Genomic DNA, 21,431 nt, shown 5'->3' on the forward strand with positions numbered 1-21,431 from the left:
AGTGAAGGGTTAAGAGACGACTCAAACTTTTTAATCTTTTACTTTGTGCTTGAAGAAAACTCATCTTGCATACCAAGCGATACTTATATATGTTATCCGGCCAATCATAAAATACACATCCTTTGTTTGAGCCTACTCACAAGCAATAGTCTCTTCGCGTCAAGTGAAACAAAACATGACGGGCACTGTTATTTGTGTAAAACGTGGCCTTTTATCAAAAACTTCAGCTTGAGCCCACGGCTACAGTTCTTTTACGCAATGCCAAAATCACCTACGTACAGCTTAGCAAACAAATTCAATTAATGGTAGAAGAGTTCAGTTACGAACCGCGGGGCAGGGCACGTAATCACCGCCGCGCATTGCGCTTTAAATTTTTGTTTAAAAAAAAAATAGGGTCTAGAACAAGATTTAAAAGAAGATATATAATATTTGAAATTGCGTAAACACACGCTTTAATCCGGTTTATTCGCTCTCCACTCTGTTAAAGGCTCGTAAATTTATTGTTTCTTGACCCGAGCAAGCACAAGTTAAAGGGTTCGAAGTTTATGCATCGTCAGTAACCACGGACGGTCCACTAATCTAAATGATAATTTATGTTTACGTCCTTTGTTAATTGTGCCTTAACCACATGGATGTGACTATTATATTATTAAAAATGACCATACAAGCGGAATAGGGTGCCAACTCGGGAAATGTCCTTAACGAACAAGCGTAATAATATCGATGAAATAGTTTGACCTCAGCAAGTTTCCAAGTCATTGTAAAGAAACTTTTTTGCGAAAAAGGGGGCAAAGAAAGGTTATTATAATTTGTAAGAGAGTGGTTTTTAGCATTAACTAAAAAAAGGTAGAGCATAAAAGATATTATTGTTTATAATAGCCCATTAAGAAAAGATATTTAAAATGAGTTTAAAAGGGAGTATGCGACTGGCAAAAGAATTAGAAAGAGCACGCTAATTTTCCCAAGCTTAACCTAACCCATGACTACCCAAGCCGCCATAACCTTTTACCAGTCATCCCTTTAATATTCTGCTATAAAAGGTCGTTGACTTTTTCAAAACATATAACGGTGGTAGGGATCACTTTGTTGGTTACGCTGATCAGGCAAATAGGTGCAGTGTACCGAAGACTATATTAAAGACCTTTTTGCTCAATATATACTTATATGTGTAAAACCGTAAAATAAAAAGGATCCTAAAACTAAGGTGTATCTCACTGACATCATTTATATATTATAAAACTCATGGGAAAAATTTCGGTTTATTTTACTGTTATACTATTATTGCTGTTAAACATTAATAATAAAAATAATTTTTGTTTTTTTTTTGATTTTCACAGAGTATGATTAAAAACTTTTTTTGACTTCAATAAGCCCTAAGTAGGTGCTAGGCAAAAGAAAAGTACCAAGACGAAATGTAAATTTAGAACTGCATAATAGCAGAGGAGTACCCTATAAAACACTTCGATAATAAAGTTCATTCAATAAATTTAACCTTAGACAAAATATACTCTATTCTTTCAGACTAAACGTTGTACCCTTCATTTACCTACACAGGGCGCTGCAGAAGCGCAGACAAGCAAAGAATGAGAGAATAATCTTTATTATGTTGTTTTTCCAAGTTAGTCTGTTTGCTCGCCAATGTTTTCGTTTACTCCGAAAGATCTCCCCTGAAAGCGACAGAAATTGGTCAGCGGCTCCACCGAGGCAAGTAAAGATGGCGGTACCTCCTCGGGGCGCCGGTCTCTCTGATAGGCTGCAAGCTGCTTTTCGTACTCTTTTTTTTTTTCGAGATATAACTTTTCGTACTTCTATAAAAAGAGGTTAATAAATGCAACAAAAAAGGCTACAAGATTCAACTGATTTAGTTTCAGGACTAGATGCTTTCCACATCTCAGCCAGCTTCTGTATAATCTGAGGGGGTTTCAATCCTACACAGCGAGAAGAAATTTAAGAAAAGCAAAATCAGAAAAGTAGACGGAGTCACAGTGACCCTTCCCCAGAAGTTCTCTTCGCTTATCTAAGTTGTGCAGCAGAAAGGCGGATGGCGGCTTCTTGGGCGCCAGCGGGTCCTACAAGAGGTAAGAATCTGAACAAATCGCCCAGCAAGGAAAGATATGACCCACTTTAATTGCTTTTTGCCGCTTTTTCTTAGATGGTAGCGCTCGTCTAGGCGACTCGCCATGCCGTTTCGAAGGCTTGACTGGCGTTTCCTGTAACTCCGACATAACCGGGCCTGACTTTTTGGGCAAAAAGTGATCCTCATTCTAAAAAAAAAATAACCAAAAAATAACCTCGCTGTCGGAGTGGGAAACGCCTCCCGAACTTTCGTTAAAGTCTAGAAAAAAAATTCAATTAATGCGGAGTATAAGGAAACGGAAGAAGAAACTTGAGTCACTATCGTCATCCTCCGTGCTAGAGGGCTCAGCAACAAAATCTTCGTCTTCTTCGCTTTCACTCTGCAAACCGGAGCGGTTCAGCGGAAAGTTGTAGGGATCCTGTTCGTCATTGTCCTCGTCAAAACTCATTGGGCGGACCTAAGAATTAAAAATTAACTTTCCTTATAAAAGTATAATATTCCAAATATATAATAATAAAAAGAGCGAGAAAGGAAGGGTGCTCAGACCGTATCAGAAACGACACACTTGACTGGTTTATTATGCATGTGTTTCAGCATAAGATCGTAGTGCCCCCTCAAAATCAAATATATTCATTTGAAAAAAGAATTATACTTCGTAATAATACTTTTCTTGACTGATGTTGAAGGAATACTCCTCCCCCGACTTGCTAACAACGATCATAGAGCCGCCAGTTCCTAGAAAAAAATTATTCGCATCGAAAATAAGGAATCATATGTATAATTGATAGCAGGTGCAATTTACCAACGCGCTCGAATCGGATGTGCGAAATGTCGGAATCTCGTATGTATATAACGGGCTGCGCGGGCAAAAACAACGTAAAAAGTAAACAAAAAAATGAAATAATACCTGATGAACAAAGATCAAGCCGCTTTTTAAAGGAAAAATAACGCCAACTTCCGCTTTAAAGCTACATTTTACCAGCGGAAATCCCTCATCACTAAAAATTGAGATTAAAACATATTAAAAAAGGAAAAAATAAAGAATATAAGGCACTTGGTAAAGTCCGGAAACGGAGTAAGAACTTTTTTTTGGGATAAATTCTTAATTATCTTTGTAAGAACCTCATAAGTAGCGCCATCCATGTGCTCTTGGAGAGAATCTCCGTAAGGAGCCTAATTAAAATTATTAAAATCCCAAATAGCTGCAAGGCTAGCAACCACCAGATCCTCCTTCGAGAGATTTAGATCAGCCTCGATCCGTTCTGTAGTCGGTATCACCAACACGAGAAAGGAATGGAGTTTCTGACCTTTGCGTAGCGGTTGATTCAAGCAAATCTAAATAATAATGAAATTTTACACTTAAGATAAAAGTTTTATAAATAATTGCAATTAACTTCTATATTAAACTATTATTAACTCTCACAAAATAAATTTTATAGGTTATTTATAATATAAAAATTTAGAAAAACTCCGAATTTTAAAAAAGAAACAAAAACTTTCTTATACCACAAAGAGAATCGAATCAGAATCCCTCGGAAGTAAAAAATAGCGGAGTATATTGCTATACTCTACGGTGTAGCTAGAAGATTTTCCATGAAGCTGAAAGCAATCTTTGTATAGACGAAAATCATGACGGCCGCTGAAAAATAGTTAAAGTAAATAACTATTAATTAAAAAAAACGACGAAAAGTTTATAAGCCGCCCAAAAAAGTACAGAAAAAATTTTAAAAAATAATATTTTATCAAAAATTTATTATAAAATTCAACGTGAACTAAAAAAAGGAAGGATATACCGAGGAACCAGGAAATGTACTTCGGGAAATGCAACAATAAGCGGGGAAGTCTCGCTTTTGAAGTCACAACGAGATGTAAGGTTTGCGTGAAATTTCTAAAAATCGTGATTAATTAAGTTTCTATCTATGAAAAAATATATATAAAGACAAAAAAATAACTTTCCGAAAGTCACAGATCTATGAAATTATCATTACTTATAAAAATTCTTATAATTATGTTAAACAAAAATTAAAACAAAAATAAAACAAAAGAAAAAAGTTTAGTAATACGATACCATATTAAAAAATAAGACATAAAGTAAAAGGGAAACTATCCCTTCATAATAAAAAATATAAGCAAACCATTAACAAAATTTAATTATAATTGAACGAAAAGAAAAGAAGTACTTCAGCTAACGTCAAAGTTGGGCTCTCAAAGTCGTTTGCTGCCTCGGAAACTTCGCTCGTCGGTTTTGGAAAAGTAAAGCGAACTTCACAAAGCGTCTCACCTTCAATATTCTCCTATTATATAGAGAGAGTTAAAATAATCAAATGTGTAAAAAATCCTCAATTACAGAAGAATCCTTGAACTGAATGGAAATGTCTTGCTTCTTAGAAATGTTTACACGTTCTACTGAGTTAATAGGAAAATCAAAAACATTCTCTCCTTCGTGGTTAAAAAAAACATAATCTCCTACGAACATATAAAAACAGTTAACTCTGAAAATTAATTAATAGTTTTCTAACCTCTTATTTCTAAATCTCCCCAATTAAAACCATTTGTAGTCGTTTTGATTTCACTAACCTCAATGGGAGTCCGTCTCTTAATAAAATTTACGATACTCAAGATTTCCTATACGTATGTACTTGTTAAATTAATCTTTCTCGGGTAAACTATATTCGTTACAAACCCCTTCATCTTGAAAACCAAAAAAACTTATATGAGAATCATCTTTAAAATGCAAACGTAATTCATAGCCTTTAGCACAGATTCTGTATTGAACATTCGCTATTTTACTTTTTTAATAAAAAACATTCAGTACTTAAAAGGCAAAGCTATATAAACTTCATATTATGCTTTACTTTATCAGAGACTCTACTTTACGCTTGTCTCCTTTTAGATCTTGATAAACAATTTTATCTTCACTGCAATGCAAAGTACCCTCATTCTAGAAGTTACAAAGCATCATTACGTATAACAAACAATAAAAAAGAGGCTTTTAAACGAGCGCCTAAATAGATTAAACAGGAAATAAAAAGGGTATATTAAAAAAGTAAGGTAACATTTATAATACCCCCTTTCCCCAAGAAGAACTCTCAGAAATGTTATAGTAGCTCAATGTGGACATATTGTATTAGGAGTTCAGGTGAAATATTGCAGTCCATCTAGTAGTGCGGAGCCTTTTGCTGGAAGAAATCTCGATGACCACTTATCATTTGCCGATATGAAGTACATAGTGACAGTAAAACTTCTGTTAACCACGAGGTTTGCACAGATACCATAAACAGCGCAAAGACACCTCTTAACTCTAACACATGCACAGCAAATGCTAGGTAATAATTTTTTTTGTTTAAATAAAAAGTGGACGCATAACACAGGCAACTAATGTATTATAAATTTTCAGCTGGTCTTTTTTTTAGTATGGAGTGGCTACGCAAGCGTGGAAGTACGAGAATTACGAACCGTCGACTGCAATTACCACCTAGCCTCAATAAATAAACTATACGTGTGACTGCGTTACATAATACAATAAATTCGTTTTGTAGAAGAGTAAAACCAGCTTAAAATTTTCATTTTTAAACTTTAATCAATTTTTTGAAACCATATAAACGTTATGCATACCTATTATAATAGCATTTAATAGTTGCTAGAGAAGTTGATATGTCCTGAAATTTCTAGTCTAGAAAACTAAACGACCTCTCTCGATGGAGAGAAGTTATTATATGAGACCCCATAAACGAGACTATATAGTCCTTGTGGTGATGCTAAAAATTACGTCAACTTAGGCCAACAGTTTCTGGTCAATGGTTCGAATAGACAATTTAATTTTAAAAAGCGCGCTCAAGGCTCTCTGTCTGATAACGCTATCAACTTACACTTTCTTTCAATTTTAGAAAACGACGTGCGTATTTTTATATACCGTGGAAAAAGCATTTAACCGAGTTTAACATAAAAATTGTTTTACAATTTGTACGTTCACAAGCTGCACGTCATTTAACACATGTTCGACCTGAGATCGTGTCTTAAGCTATACTAGTCTTAAGAAATCTAGCTGCGGGGATAGTTTACGCTCTTGGTCTGTAATTAATATGTGCATGCTTTCCTCTGTCGATTAACATCCACAGGCGAATGACTTTTACACCGCTATCGGTGAGTCTTGACCTTCCGCGCTAATACGCCAGTCACTGTAACGGTAATTGTGCGGAGCAGAGCAACATTTATACCACAAAAAACCGACGCCGCTGGTCTGCGGAGACCAAATGGTATTCTGGGCGTTCGATAATAATTATAGAGATACGTTATAATTGGAATGGCAAAGCGGTAATCCAAACTCTATACCCTCTACTCTGCTGCGCAACAAGCACTTATTTTATGTACGAATGTTGTAGTGTATCAAATATTTTTTTGGAGAAAACCTACACGCAGAAAGCCTGAGCTGCACCAGCAGCGGCAGGAATTGAACCCGCTAAATTGATTTTGACCGTCGATGCTCATAATACTTAGCTACGGTGAAAACTTACACTCCTGCCTAATGAATTTCGTACACATCGTTAGTTATATTCAGCCTGTGCTTATGCTTAAACTACTGAGCGTTGTGGTGGGGGAGAGCATTTAGGTAGGTGCGAAATGATGCCTTACTCTCGCTTTTGTCGCTAAATAATGTTTTCCAGCGCAAATAAATAGCCTGCCGGTTAACCGCCTCTTTACACGCGAGTTTAAAGACATGAGAGACGAGCAAGTCTTTCGACCGGAGCGAATTTCGGAGGTTAAAGTCAACTTTGATCACCTTTTATCTCTTAGAAAGCAATCATAATGAGATTCCAAGGTTTCATCTTCCTCTGAATAGAATATAAATCCAGTAGCCTTCTTGATTTTTCAGATAGTCCAAGAAAGCTCTTGACAGTTCGCCATTCTCTGTACTATTTGTATTAGAAGACTTGCGCCCTCTTTTTGGCGTGGTAAGAAATTAGTCAATGTGCTTTGGTGGGGGTTAGAGTTAGATGTAATGAAAAGTAGACAAGTTTAAATTGTTTTCCCATAAATAGCTGGAGTTATAATATATAACGACTATTAGTTCAAGAAAGTAGAGTTAATAAACGGAACATTTTACAAAAACTTTTTAAAACTACTTTTATTCGATATGAAAGTGTAGTAATAGTGTTTTAAAGCTTTTATGGAAAAGCATTAACTATTGCAAAGATAATAAAAGTTTTCTTGTGAAGCCTGATAGAATTTAATACGTTAAACTTAAAGTTTTATGGGGGAATATGTAAGGTACGCTTTGGCTTTTAGAGTATACTTTTTGATATAACTATAAGAGTATTTGTTTAATAGTGGTTCTGCGGTATTTATTAAGTCCTTAATACATATATTCTATCAAATGTTAATGTAAATATTGACTTAAAGTGTCTCCGCTGGTTTGAGTCGTTCCATCATACCAATTTAGGGAACGATTTAAATTACTAATTCGTCGTTGAAACAGGCTAAATAGTTGTCTTTTAGTTAATTCGCTTCAATACAGTTTACTAGTAGTTTTTCTGCAAAAAACCTAAAGCAACTGTTTAATAAATAATTATTGTTAACTTTTTCTCACTTCTCTTCCCTTCCTTTAAAGCTTTGGTACTGCATTTGTATAGGGTTCAGCCGTGGGCTACTTTAAGATGCTTATCGTTAGTACTTACCCGATTTTGTATATGAGAAGTAACTGCAAAGTAGCAGCGCCATAAAGAATTAATTTCTAGTAAAAGATTTTATTTGTTCCTACGACGCAATCTTAATATAACGAATTTTGAAAAAATTAGCTGTGACCTTAAAGAACATATGAATTGCAGGTAACGAAAAAGCACATGTCGTCTTTGTTTTAAGGAGAAATACGCTGAGCCTTGAAAGGTTTTCCTCCCTACTTTTTGGGTTAGTTTTCTCTATTAGCATTTTGGACTTGTGGCCCTATTTATTTTGTTTTGGTATCTCTAAAATTCCAATATTATGTTTGAGTTTATTTTTTCTATACGTATAAAATAGATAACAGGCATCTAGCTTACTAGCTGATAAACGTTTTTATATACTTCGATTAATGTTTTAATATCTTTTCTTTTAAAGTACGTATGCGAAACAGCACTTAATTAACTATTAACTTATATTTATTTCTCGCTTTTAAAGTTTATATTTTAGATTGAAGAATGCACTCTGCTGTTTGGTATTCGCATCCACGGAAATATGGCCCCGGCTCCCGCCATTGGTTTTCCTTTAAATAGCGATTATGTTAATGTTTATTTATATAGACAAGTTTAACTCACGTCATTCTTACATTAGTCGAGTTTGCGGAAACCGACATGGTTTAATTCGTAAGTATGGTTTGAATACCTGCCGTCAGTGTTTTCGTCAGTATGCTAAGGACATAGGTTTTAAAAAGGTTGATCTCACATTTAGTATAAAATTTACTAAAGCTAATATATAAATTAAGTATCGCTAGAGGGACCTTTACATAAAGATTCACTTGAATTATAAATAAAATTTTTGTTCGGTTTTTTTTTTTAGTTTTTGTTTTAATTCCAATGAAGACACTTTATTTGCTATTGCCGTGAGCATATCCCTTCTAAGAAGTTCTGAGGAATTCCTTTTTACTTTGTTTTTCTTTGTGATTTTTTATTTATTCACTTTAGTTTTAACATTATTTTATTGATTATCGTAATAAGCTTTGCGTAGTAAGTAGAAACTGTACATTCTTACAAAATTAAAGACTTGCTTAATTTGTTTTATTATTTAACCGAGTTTTAGCTTTTTAACTTTCGAGCTTTTTTGCTTTAAAAAAAATTAGTTTTTTGTAAGGGAAAATTTGGTTTGAGCTTTTTCTGCTTATCTAGTAGCTTCTGTGGAATGGCAAGGAAGTTCGGTATACGATTACTGCACTTTTTAAAGCATAGCGGTAATATTTGATTGGCACTGAAGTTATGCAAACTAATTAAATTAACTTTAAGTGCTTTTTGAAGCACTGGATAAGGCGATCTTTTTTACCAACTGCTTAACTTAATGTGTTCAAGTAAAAACCGGGGTTGCTTTTTTATTAGAGCGCTATTGTAGGAATTGTCCAGTGGTTGAAATTTTCATCATAGCCTTTCAAGATGTATCATATATAAGCGTAATAGTTAGTTAGAAATAAAATTAGTTATAGATTTTAAACTGCTTTTAAAGGTTTGGTTTTTTGCTGTTTACGACAAATATATCAGCTTGGGTTTAGGGAAGTAGCTGTGTTACCTATAGTGAAGCGAGTAGAAGTCTGGTATGTAGGTAGCGGAGTGGCACACATATTTTTATGGGTTAAGGGGAAGATGGAGCTAAAGAGCCCCAAGCCTCGAACCGCCTCGGGAGTAGCCGCCTGTTTTTAGAAAAAAAGTCCGCTTTTACTATTCTATCTTCTATTTCTAGCGCCTACTCAGCAAAAATACAGCGCCTTACACAAGTTTATATAAACCAATACAAGTTATTCAAGTTTATTAGAAATTACTTGTAATTGGAAGAGGTACTTAAAACTTTGGTTAATCTTAAATTTATAATAAAGGTTATAAAATTAAGCATACTTTTTATAAGTTTATTATTATTTTTATGTGTACCTATTTCTAATTAGTCTGGTGGCGTCCACAAGTCACCCACTGAATTAATGCAGTAGTTTGGATAAATGCTCCCCTCGTTATTCTCTAAAGAATCTGGTCGCTGGACGCCTGTGAAGGAGCAGCGGGGATAATTGGTTTTCAGTGTTCTTAGTAAAGCCTGAGTACCCGTAAAGACGAGCAGTGTCTTCGCCCCGATACTCTTTCCGAATAATATGTCAGTCTCCAGCCTGTCCCCCACCATGCAGGTTTTGCTCACATCGAGTTCAAGTCTTGGCTAGGGTGAGACTACCACAGCTATTTTTGGTGGAAGAATGTACCACCTGTGCGTAACATAGTCCGCGAGAACTTTGCTCGGCTTCCCCATGACTGGAAGTTGTTACCGTTATATGACTGTCATTTATAACAACAAAGTGTGCAACCAATCGAAGTTCTGTTGACGGCGTATTCTAAAAATTTAACTAAACATCCGCACCCTTTGGTGCGTATAAATAAAAATAAGTTTTAAGAGTCTGAAACAGGTCGGTTAAGTGAGTGCCTGGGGCAAGCCTTCCGCCTCCGCAGGGGTAGGTAGCATCAGTGTTGGTGGCAATAAACAAAATGCGTGGATCCTGTAGATAGCATATGGCCTACTTGCGGTAAACATCACGTTAGGAATTAAAATTAGCGAAATTTTTAGTTACACGCCTTAGAAAGGTTTAGATAGGACATGTTTTTGTCCAAACCAGCGACTACAGCAAAAACTTTGTCGTCCGGTTTCCAAGCTTTAAATTTTTCACCATCGAAAGGATGTTCACTCTATTAGTATATATTCATTCGTCTACACAGAGTTTAAATAAAACATAAACTAAAATGACCTGAGCGCACTCAACCTCTATTCCAACATTGCTAAGCTCCTCTATTAACCCGCTTTGTCCTATAGCGAAAACCTACGTATTAATTAGTTATAAAGTTTATAAAAAAAATTTCTTTTGTTTACCTTCTTGGCGGATTGCTGGCCCTCAAGTTTGCTCTGCAGATATAAGGCGGCTAGGTAGGAAGACGTTATAACCTGATTCTTTATGTAAGGTAACTTTAAAATACTAGTAGTAAATTTAATAAGCTTATATTGTATAGTCGATAATCGGTTGTGAAAGCTTAATAGACTTTTTTAACCGACCCAACTCTAGTGCTATCCATTGAAAAGTTGTAATTAACGTAAAAAAGGCCTAAAGAAATTTATTTCATGTAAAGAGTAACACTAAAGTTTAACGCACAGATAAAAATTATAATTGACTCAAAAGTTTGTTGCTAAAAATAAAGGTTAAAAAGTATAAATACCAATTCAACAACTAGTCCAAAATTTTTAAACTTTGAAATATATTCTGCTCTTGATCTTGTACTATTGTTTGTTAGAAAATAAAGCTTTTTTCCCTATACCCAAATTTTTTAGGTACTAATGGAAAATATGAGCGAAAGACAGGCTTAACTAAGTTCTGCAGTTGCAGTACGGCGTCAAAGGCGCCCGGAATGAGTTTTTCACCACACCACAAAACACCGTCGCAGTCAAATAAAAAGTAGTCAAACTGATTTATAAATAACGCTTCAAGCGATTTTTTACTTCTATTATTGTTCAAATCCACAACGCCAAGATCTCGAAATCTACCCATTAAAAATAAAATGTTGTGGCGTTAAAAATTTCCTATGCAGCGGTGTAATTCTGATATTAAACTAAGCTATAGCACGAAAGAATAGATAAATTAAATATAGCAAAAGGAAATTTTTCATTAGCTGTAAGTTTTACTTATTTATATTTTTTTTCGAGCTTTTAGTCTATCTATTAACTTTAGTTATGGAATGCTTTTTAATCCACTTGCTCCTTCGATACAAGCAAATCCTTTAACCCATAAATTTTATTTGTGTATACGCTTGATTATTTTGTCGATTTGTTTATTTCTGTAGTGGTAATATTAGTGTTTTAGAATAGAATTTTTTTTATGTATTAAAATTTGTTGGAGGAAATTGATTACGTAACAACCGAGATTAGAAAGTAAAATATTATATGTGTAGAAGGTGTAGAAGTTGTAAGCAAAATTGGTTCTACGAAAGACTGTAGTCCTTTCCTTTCAGGCGCTTTTTATGTGGCACGTTGAGGTAATGTACTCAAGAGCGTTACTACTCATGTTATTTTTATATTATAAATAATATACTAATTTACTTAACTTTAGCTGGTAAAATCTTTAATTGCAAAGGAGCGTAAACTTTCTCAATTTTGTTAATTTATGCTCTCTCTATGCGTACTTTGATATATTAACTGTAGCGCCTACGCCAGGGAGTAGATTTAGGAGAGAAACAGAAACAGATTTATTAACCCGCTTTACGCCTATACCCAAATGACAAGAGTGAAGTAGAAGGCGCATTATACAAGAAATATATTTATCTTAGAAAACATCAAAATGCATAATATGGTTTTTTTTCTAATAGCCGTAATTAACTATATTCATCAGATGCGCGTACCTCGTAGCAATACTCTCGATTAAAAATGGCGAGAATCTATACATGTATGTACTTAACACAGTTGTTGTAAGGGACATGACTCGAAATTATAATAGTGGCTCAACCTTTTGTAAAAGTATATGCATACATGTGTTTTAATTCCTGTATATGCAGTTAGAGATTACGTGTACTTTGTTTCAAGGGCTGGGGTGTTATTAGTTAATTGTTAACAGGAAAAGAGCAATTTAGTAGGAATAATAATCAAATGTCAAAGGGGAAAAAAAGAAATTACAATGTTTTCCGGGTTAAGATTTTTTCCTCACTTAATTACGTGACCTTTAAAAGGTAATTGTACTTATTATTGTTGATATTACATGCCAATAAGTGCTCTCCACTTTAAATTACTGAAAACTGTTGACAGCTTACATTATATAGAAAGCATATTGTACAATACTAGCACACTAAAACTGTTGTTCCTGACGTGTCATCGTACATGTTTTCTATCGTTGGTATGGATTACCCCCTTTTATTCTTACTAAAGGTATAAACACCCTCTTTCTACTGAGTAGTAAACTGATCACTTTTTACCCCTTTCATCTTTGTAAATTATTTGTTGCTAAATTATTATTAATATTATTGTAACGAGTTTAAAAATTACTGACTTCCTAGAGCTAAGCTTACGAAACCCTCGGATGTACTCGGTAATTAATGCCAATGTTTTATAGCATAAGAATTAAACAACCGAGGGCACGCATCAAGTGCTTAGATAAATGCAGCCCATGCGCCGACTGCTACCTTTTTATTATCCTCCCTTCCTTTTCCTGTACAGTCGCTAACTTGCCTCATAGTCCATAATATTAAATAAATTACTACTGTGCTTCAAGTCTGTCGAGCAAGCTATATTATATCACTTTACAGTCTATAATATATTAATTTTGTATTACTTATTGCTTATAATACACCAGTTCTCGAGTATTTCCGGCCTATAAAATCAACTATACCCAAAATATACAAATTGGAAATAGCCTCCATAGCAGCTACGAGAGGCCTTCTTTAACGATTCGGTAGGGTAATATTACATATTGTAAACATACATAAAGGGGGGTATATTTGTTCATTATAAAAGCGCAACTTTGCTTATGTAAATACCAACTCATAAATAAATGAGCAAGATAAGAAGGAAAAAGAAATAATCAAAATACAACATAAGAGGTGAGAAACCGAACTATAGAGAGAATAAACCAAATTTAAGCTTAACCTTTTATTTTAATACTTTTGTTCGATGAGGTCACCACCTCAGCACTAACCAACCACGCTCGTCTCGGTTGGACTTCTCAGCGAGGGGAATAAAATGGTTTTTCACCGTCATCCTGAAAACCCCTTTAATAATTAAATAATCTAGAAACGGTTTTTCCTGGCTCTCGATCAAGTAGAAAGCTTTCTCTCTGGGGTACTTGTAATTTCAAATTTATAAAGTTTTGAGCTGAGAGCCACAGTAAGTGATATTACGACGTGACCACCTTCCATAGTACTGCTCACTTAGATTGAACGAAAGAAGTGCTTGAGTACAGTACATAATTATATACTCATAATAACCATGGTAAAAATAAATTTATGTACAGCACTTGCATATATGAGGGCTATAAGGTTAAGGAAATTACTAGGCTGGAGTTTATTACACTTTATAAGTCTAGAATACTACTCTAAGGAATAATTAAGAACTAAGTTTTAAAATAATTAAAAATGACTTGTTATTCGCCATAGAACCCAGACATACTAATCCCGTAGCATGTAATGTATATAATACATCCACGCCAACTTGCGTCTGAAACTATACGAACTCCAATAAATCTTGAGGTCTAAAAAACTAATTTTTAGATACCATGTCATCCTTGTACTGTACTCTGGAAGAACTTATTCGACGCAGTCTTTCCCATAAAGAGGTTACATCTTTTCAATTGGCTAAGATCAAAATATCAAGTCTCATGTCGTTATTAGCCTCTCTCCTCCATTAACTTAAAAAAGCACAGAAATAATCAACCCCTAAACACGCCAAAAATTCCATTATCATTTTACAATATAAGAAAAGTGAATCTCCATAAAACTTTATCTAACGGAACACTGTTCACTACAGCAAATTTATTGCCCACTCTGTCCTTAATAAGGAAATCATACTAGCTGAAAGCTTGATCTTATATTACTTTTCAACAAAAAATATTATAGCAAACTGTAGGCTACCGAGAAAATTCTAAAAATTCATCTGGAACCCCAAAAGTGTATTCACGGTAACTTATAATTTAAAACAATATTAATATATATATATTAAAACAATAATTACAGTAATAGCAATACTAGTAATAACAGTAATATTAAAAATAAGAAGCAATTGAGTAACCAATGTAACTTAGAGAAAACGACCTGAGTAATATCACCCTTCTGTTCAGAGTACCATGAGGATAGGGTAGAGAATTCAACTTTTTAATTGGTATCTTCACTAGCAGCGGTTTGAAGGGTTATTAAAATCCATTTCTTGCATTTATATAACCCTTTACATCGTCTTTCGTCCAATTATGAGGATCTAAGAAACCTTAAATCTTCTCACTTGTACTTTTACTTTGAGTTATTTATTAGGATTTAGGCAATCTTCTATATTAGTATCTTTTTCCTTCCGTTTATTAGGCTCCAAGTAATCTTTTAAATTGTCTACAGCCTTTGAGTGTGCTTGTTATAGATATTGCTAATATCAGAGTAGCTCGGTTTCTTCCAACTTAAAGCTGACGCCGATAATCCACTTGCCGATACCACGTGACGGTTATGTATTATATTTCATCTACCACGAAGTAATTCCCGTGAGGTGTAAATACTTTTTCTTTAAAGGTTAACAGACTGACCGCCCTTGCTCTCCCCCCCCCCCGGCATTTTGAGAAAAAGAGGTAAACTCTAACAATCTTCACGAGACGCGCACGCAGAAAAAGGTCATGGACGTTGTAGAAGTGCTCATGAGGGCGCTCCAGAGTGAAAAAGAACTCTTCACAAAAACTGCTGAGCCGTGAAATTACGACCATTCTCGCTAACCTCTACAAACTGCGCAGTACGAGAGTTCCGACAGCTTTAACGTTCGAGTAGGCTGATCATGGGGAGTTTGCTGGCGGGGTTGTACTGTCTTTTAAAGCACCACAACAATGCTACAACATTTAAAAAAAGAGTAACAAACTGCTTTTAAACTCAAGTAGAGCTGCTTTTTTCATGAACTTCAATTATGGCGACTCAATTAAGACTAATGTAAAAAATTTATTATATGGTGAGCCTGGCATGTCGGCATAGGGCGAGTTCCTAGCCGATGCATACTTAGAAATTATTTACACTTTCTTTTTTAAATGGAGTAGATCTTTAATTTATTATGTAAAGAAAAGTAATTAAAGTTTAAAAAGAAGTAATACTTGTATACTGAACGCATTTGATAACAGAAAGAAAAAAAAGTGAAAAAGTAAATGGCTTTACTAATCAAGATTTTCAATGCTTGGAGAAAGAGCTAAAAAGGAAATAATAATTATTTATAAGTATAAATCTTTAAAATATTACTAACTTTCAGAGTCTTCGGACTCGAAATCATCATCTGAAGACTCTTTCAATTGCGTTAAGGCAGAAAGCTTCTCATTTTGAGCAACTAATAATGATTTTAATGAACGCAATTCCATTTGTAGATCTTCAATATCGTTCAACAAAGATTGATTGGTTTTTTGAAGCCTCAACAAGCAAATAAGAGGAGTGGTTAAACTGTTGAACTAATCAACACCTTCCATTTAAATGTTGGGATTCTTCCAAATGATTCTTTAAATCCCGTGAAATTCGGTTCATTTCATTTAACTGCAAATTGGCAGCTGCACTTTCCTGCCGGTCTCTAAGCTTAATAATGTTATTAGTAATGTTATTTAGTAATATAGTAGAGGACAGCAATACGCCAGATTCCTCCAGTTGCTCGTGCTTTCTTTCTAAACATCGAAGTTTATTTCTCTGGCGGTAATATATATAAAAAGTTTGCATTAAATATAAGCAGCGCCATGTGAACTCATGTGGCCGCCCATTCTACCCAGTAAACGAGTACCAAAACGTCTCTTTCGCAGCATAAGCAGTCCATTTCGTTTTGGAGATCGTTATATTTCAGAAGCAAAACTTCAAAAGAGCTTTTTTTAACGCTTCCATTTTCAAGTGCTGTCAGTTTTACTTTGAGTTCTTGATTCTTATAAAAAAGTATTATTTTTATATGAAAATAAATAAAATTAATCAAACTTAACAAAATGTTAATAGAAGATTAAAATAGTTTTACAATAACTTAAATAGTTTCGATAATTTTGTGAAATTCTTATAGAATTATAATAATAAAAATAAGTTTTTGTATAAGTTAAAAAAAGTTTAATAGTTTTTGAATTAATTTGAAAAGTGCAATAAAATTATTTATTATAAATAACTTCTTTTAATTTAAAAAGTAATTTATGTAGATCAAAAAGAATAGTGTGGCGGTTAATAAAAGTTTTATTAGAAAAAAAAACATAAGCAGTAGTGCCTCTTTGTAAAACTCCTCTATACGCGCTGCCTGAAGTTCTTCCTCTTTTATATAAGTAGTAATTCTATAAGAAAAATAGTTGGGAAGGATATAAATTAATAACAACAGTACTCTATAGTAATATTTATACAAATAGAAAGAATAATAAAAAATAGAAATAATTATGAAAAATGTGAAGTAGCCATTAAAATAACAGACGGTCACGTTTAAACATCTGGAAATACGCGGTCTTCAGTTTGTAGCAATTTTGTGCTACTTAAAATCTTAATTATGTATTATTATGAAGCGCAAAAAAAACTTCGAGTTTCCTGCTGTTTGTTCCAGTAAATTATTTGTGTAGCAATGGCCAGTAGGTTTTACATGTGCATGTAGGCGGTTTATATTTTACTAGTCCTTTTATATCCCGCTCTTGTAAAAACTTTAACTCTTTTTCTAAATGGCTGCACTAAATCTACTGGAGCTCCTTGGACCCAATCGCTCTCAGCCATAAATGTAAATACATGTTATAATAAAAAAGTAGAATTGTTCAGCAACACTTATAACAAGTTATAACCCTAATATAATATTAATATATAGTATAAATGTTTAATATTTACATAAAAAGTTAATAAGCGCTTTAATATTAAAGTAAGATCACAATAATATTATTAAATAGTTTTACTTTGCATTAGCCTTAAGCAAATCTCTAGATAGCGAATGTATTTGAAGTTCGAGTTTTGAGATATTATCTTCATGCTCTTCTGCAAAACCCACCGATGCTTTGTAGTTGAAAGTCATCTAAAAGTGTACTTATATCAACCTTAATAAATTGTATGCATTTTCGCGTAGAACACAACTAACTTGTAAGCAAATGACTTTTTTCGTAGTACATAATAATATGAAACTTTTAAGACTTTAAGTTGTGTCATTTAAAAGAATTAGAATTGCGAAAATTATTTTTTTTACATTCATATAAATTATGGAATGAATAAAAATAAAGATGAGCTTGTGAACGAAAAGGTTGTTAAGCGATTATAACTTGCTTTAAACGTTTCTCCAGAGACTCTTTCTCTACCGTCAAAGACGCGTGCTCTTCGGTACATTCGCTCATTCTTAGGGAAAGTTGTTGGTTTTCTATAATAATAGTAATTTGTCAAGGCAAAAAAAGTATAAAGATCGGTCAGAATTCTCAAATATAAATGCTATTAGTTAAAAAAGTTCACTAAATGATTAAAAATGTATTGATTGGCTCAACAAAATCGAATGAAACAGTTTACTTTTCATGCACCATTCATTCTCGCGCTGCAAATCTTCCATTTGCTTTTTTAATGCATAAATCCTGTTATTGACTATTTCATAGTCTGGACTGGTGATTGGCCGTTTAAGTTCTTGCTATATATGGAAAAATAGTTTTGAAATAAAAAAGTTTTGATTGGATAAGAATTTAACTATTAAAAAAAATATAAAATTAATGTAGTTGATAACATTTTAGAAATATTTCTTTTTTATTTTTCCGTTTTGCTACAGTTTTAGTAGATTTGCTTTCGTAGTTTAATGAAGATAAAAGTCGTTACTTTTTGAAATGTACAATTTCTATATGAACGAATTTTTATATTTTAAAAAACTTTATTTTTTTATGTAAATTAGAGTTGAAAGCGTCTCAAGTAAAACTTGAGTTTTTTTTTTTAACTTTAATTATTGTTAGTATTTTTTTATTAGAGAAACAAAATATCCTTTGTAAGAACAAAAGGATACTAACATAATAAAGCGACTCGTACTTAGAAGCCTTTTTTTTATAACGTCTGCAGTCTTCATTTAATAATAAAAGTTGCTCTTTCGATTCCCGAATCTCCTCTTAAATTAGAAAGTTAACTGTATAACATTGAAAATTTTTTTATTTTTATGTAAAGTTGTTTATTCTCTTTATATATAGATTATTATATTAAAATATTTTTATATAATATAGTATTAATTTATAAATCTTGAATTTTGATCTTGTAAAATTTTTAAAAACTTTCAATAGATTTTAATAAATTAGTTAACCTTCAGGTACTATGAAAATGCTTTTTAATATATAAGAACTATACACACCGTCACTTTTATTAGGGCAAAGTAGGAAAAAGATTTAATCGAGGTACCGTTTAACGAGGAAGAAAAAACTTTTTCGGAGACAATATTTTTTCTTAAAACACACAATTCCTTTTCAAGCTCTCTAAAGGTGATTATAAATTTAAGCAAGAGTACACTTGCGATCCCCCACACGACGAGAATGATGTGGAAACAAAACTTTATTATACGAAACCCACCGGCTTATTTAAATCTTGCAATATGATAAAAAGAAAAGAAAGTCAAATTCATAATATATAAACTCTCAAATAGAAATCTTGAAGAAAAAAGTGAAAAGTAAAAAAATTAGGTGAAAATATATGTATAATTATTAAGGGCGAATAGGTTATACTGTACTTGTTATAACTTTGCTTGTTTTTTTTAAAAAAAAATATAACGAAAATAATCATGACGAACTCATTGTTGCAGAAAAATAATAAGAACAATACTGCACAGCAGAAGGAAAAATCTAATTAACTAAAAATATGTACATAATAAACATAAAAAGTAAAATTGTTGAATTGTAACTTCCCTATAGAAAACTCAAAGAGTAAAAAAAAATTATAAAGGTTTAAAAAAAAATAGTGAAGGTCTAAATTTAAAGCTGATGACAGAATGATAATCTCGTAACTAAAAAATTTCACATATTTTAACTGAATTCTAGATTTTAAAAAGGAACGTTGACGGTTAAAGTCAGCTTCTAAGTCATTAAGAGCAGAGTCTTCTAAGCTTCGCAAATCTAGATTAATATTTTTAAAAGGAAAAGGAATAAACTTATTCGCATATTCACTTTTATTACTTCGAATATAAAATATATAAACTAAAATTAACTTGAACAAAAAAAAAAGATTACTTAAAGTTTGATTACAAGTTTAACAAAAATTTAAAAGAGCTAAAAAAAAATACTAATAACATATTTAGCTCCACTAATTAATATGATGGTTTTTAATTAGTATCTTTGACTATATAAAGTTAGTTAAAATTAAACAAATAGTCGTTGAGTAAACGGTCGCAGCTTGACAACTACTATTTTTTATTTTAATTAATATAAAAATAGAAAACGCAGGCGATATACATTTATCAAAAACCTAAATTTTAAAGTTTATATATAAGATGATTTTATAAACCTAGTACTGGCCTTGTGCTTAGTGCTTGCTTGTCGCATTCGAAAGAACTTTTATTTTTATCTGCGTGGGTAACTATTCGGCAAAAATATAAATTAATATTTTACTTTACTAGTATAAGTATTGAACCCATGAACAATTCCAGGATTTAGTGAAAATACTTCAGTTACTAGTGCTTAGTATTCTAAGTTCCACTAGAGTATTAACTAAATCCCCAATACAGGGGGGCTTATTATAAATGGACTCCGTCTGCTTAATGTTTTCCTAATGTAGAAAGGGTGGAGTTACAAAGTACAAGGGTTGAATTATAATCTTAGGGTTACCACTAACAGTGGATTTTGTTCGAGACAAGAAAGCCATCTTTTTTTTTAAAAAGTTATTCCCGTCATAATGGATAGGGATTTCGTGCGACAAAGTTCGCGTAAAATTAATGATAAAGACCGGAAAATTCTATTTGTTTATCTTAACTTTTTTTCTCTTGCCGAACCCAGATATCCTTAAAAGTGACTGGTGTTACATTTTTTTTCCACCTGTTAGGTCTTCATTTCCTTTAGACTTTGCTTTACTTTGATATTTTATTTATTTTTATCTTTTTTTACGTACATCTTGTAAGCTACTGACTTAAACAGTATTTTTTGTATCCGGGGTAATAATAAACTAATAAAAATCTTTTGAGATAGGTTACGGTACCATATTCAGCCTTGTTTTACTAAGTTTTGACTTTAAAGGTACAAGGGCCTAAAAGTACTTAATTTTTATGCGCTATTCGGTAATAAGGTAACTTAAAGCAGACGGAGAAATAACTAAATTATAGAGAAGCGTTATAAAGAAATAAACACTTTTTGTATAAATTAGAAGGCATCCCCTAACTACTAAGGGTAAGCGCACGAAATATATTTTCGTTCTGAGACAATTATACTGGTTAAAAAAAACCTATTGATACGCTTGTGTGTAACTTAAAACTTTAATGTATTACTTAAAAATGGACAACAACATGGTCATACAAGGCGATATTGTCGGTCTACGGTTAGCAAGCTATATACAATGAAGGAAGAATATTCTTTGGAATTAAGCGATACTTTTAGTGCAAGAAAAGCTGCTAGTTAGTTGAGCGCTTCTTAATTTAAAAAGCTCAAAAAAATACATTAATAATATAATATGAAGATATTCCTACGTTACAAGACTAAGACAAGGTCACGTTGGTTAAGTAAGTTTTTATACACTAATAATTCTTGATTTCTTAAGTATGATAATAAAAAATTGGTGAATTAAGTAATGTTGGACTCCTGGATTTAGTTACCAAAAAAATAATTTACAAAAACTTCAAGAATGTAAAGCTCAAATACTAAGTGAGGGAAGAAAAACTTACTATTAAATACAGACGCGCTATACCTTAAAGCAATAATTGTTACTGAAAAAATTAAAGAAACCAGTAGGAAAGCTAAAGATGGATCGGTATTTCCTACGCAGTATTATCACCTCGGAGATATCAAGGTTTCTGTTTA

General features: G+C 32.8%; 3 protein-coding genes and 1 long non-coding RNA gene across 7 annotated transcripts; 1 reads left to right on the plus strand and 3 right to left on the minus strand.

Moving 5' to 3' along the window:
- Positions 1–1,591: 1,591 nt before the first annotated feature.
- LOC135143657 (uncharacterized) lies at positions 1,592–5,248 on the minus strand. Of its 3 annotated transcripts, none has more exons than XM_064075564.1 (21): positions 5,145–5,248; positions 4,933–5,018; positions 4,761–4,866; positions 4,597–4,702; positions 4,425–4,543; positions 4,258–4,371; positions 3,871–3,965; positions 3,584–3,716; positions 3,299–3,412; positions 3,132–3,250; positions 2,985–3,075; positions 2,880–2,934; positions 2,743–2,812; positions 2,624–2,690; positions 2,387–2,534; positions 2,292–2,335; positions 2,124–2,237; positions 1,991–2,069; positions 1,858–1,928; positions 1,725–1,808; positions 1,592–1,667 (listed from the first exon to the last, which is right to left on the minus strand). In XM_064075564.1, the coding sequence occupies exons 1-21, from the start codon at positions 5,196–5,198 to the stop codon at positions 1,620–1,622; spliced, it is 1,917 nt and encodes a 638-aa protein (XP_063931634.1). In that variant the 5' UTR covers positions 5,199–5,248; the 3' UTR covers positions 1,592–1,619. The 3 variants fall into 3 exon arrangements, with proteins under 3 accessions (XP_063931634.1, XP_063931635.1, XP_063931633.1); XM_064075565.1 differs by having other exon boundaries at positions 2,396–2,534; positions 3,296–3,412; XM_064075563.1 differs by having other exon boundaries at positions 3,296–3,412.
- A 2,733-nt stretch (positions 5,249–7,981) lies between these two features.
- LOC135143664 (uncharacterized) lies at positions 7,982–8,599 on the plus strand. 2 transcript variants are annotated; one of them, XR_010282867.1, is made up of 4 exons: positions 7,982–8,034; positions 8,231–8,309; positions 8,384–8,483; positions 8,535–8,599. It is a non-coding gene; the product is annotated as an uncharacterized LOC135143664 (long non-coding RNA). The 2 variants fall into 2 exon arrangements; XR_010282868.1 differs by having other exon boundaries at positions 7,984–8,034; positions 8,243–8,309.
- Positions 8,600–9,689: 1,090 nt separating this feature from the next.
- On the minus strand, positions 9,690–11,327 carry LOC135143645 (uncharacterized). Its single transcript, XM_064075541.1, has 10 exons — positions 11,148–11,327; positions 10,999–11,091; positions 10,658–10,735; positions 10,536–10,607; positions 10,366–10,476; positions 10,217–10,307; positions 10,101–10,154; positions 10,002–10,047; positions 9,847–9,950; positions 9,690–9,789 (listed from the first exon to the last, which is right to left on the minus strand). Exons 1-10 carry the CDS (start codon positions 11,325–11,327, stop codon positions 9,692–9,694), a joined length of 927 nt encoding a protein of 308 aa, XP_063931611.1. The 3' UTR covers positions 9,690–9,691.
- A 4,615-nt stretch (positions 11,328–15,942) lies between these two features.
- LOC135143646 (coiled-coil domain-containing protein 30-like) lies at positions 15,943–20,141 on the minus strand. The gene is made up of 12 exons (XM_064075542.1): positions 20,056–20,141; positions 19,930–20,001; positions 19,457–19,541; positions 18,835–18,908; positions 18,456–18,550; positions 17,974–18,088; positions 17,736–17,830; positions 17,379–17,494; positions 16,718–16,781; positions 16,259–16,393; positions 16,114–16,167; positions 15,943–16,059 (listed from the first exon to the last, which is right to left on the minus strand). Exons 1-12 carry the CDS (start codon positions 20,057–20,059, stop codon positions 15,943–15,945), a joined length of 1,026 nt encoding a protein of 341 aa, XP_063931612.1. The 5' UTR covers positions 20,060–20,141.
- Between the last annotated feature and the right edge of the window lie 1,290 nt (positions 20,142–21,431).

This window comes from Zophobas morio, unplaced genomic scaffold (genome assembly GCF_036711695.1).
Source record: "Zophobas morio isolate AGI-343-1 ecotype UQ-CSIRO unplaced genomic scaffold, CSIRO_AGI_Zmor_V1 ptg000068l, whole genome shotgun sequence".
Taxonomy (NCBI): domain Eukaryota; kingdom Metazoa; phylum Arthropoda; class Insecta; order Coleoptera; family Tenebrionidae; genus Zophobas; species Zophobas morio.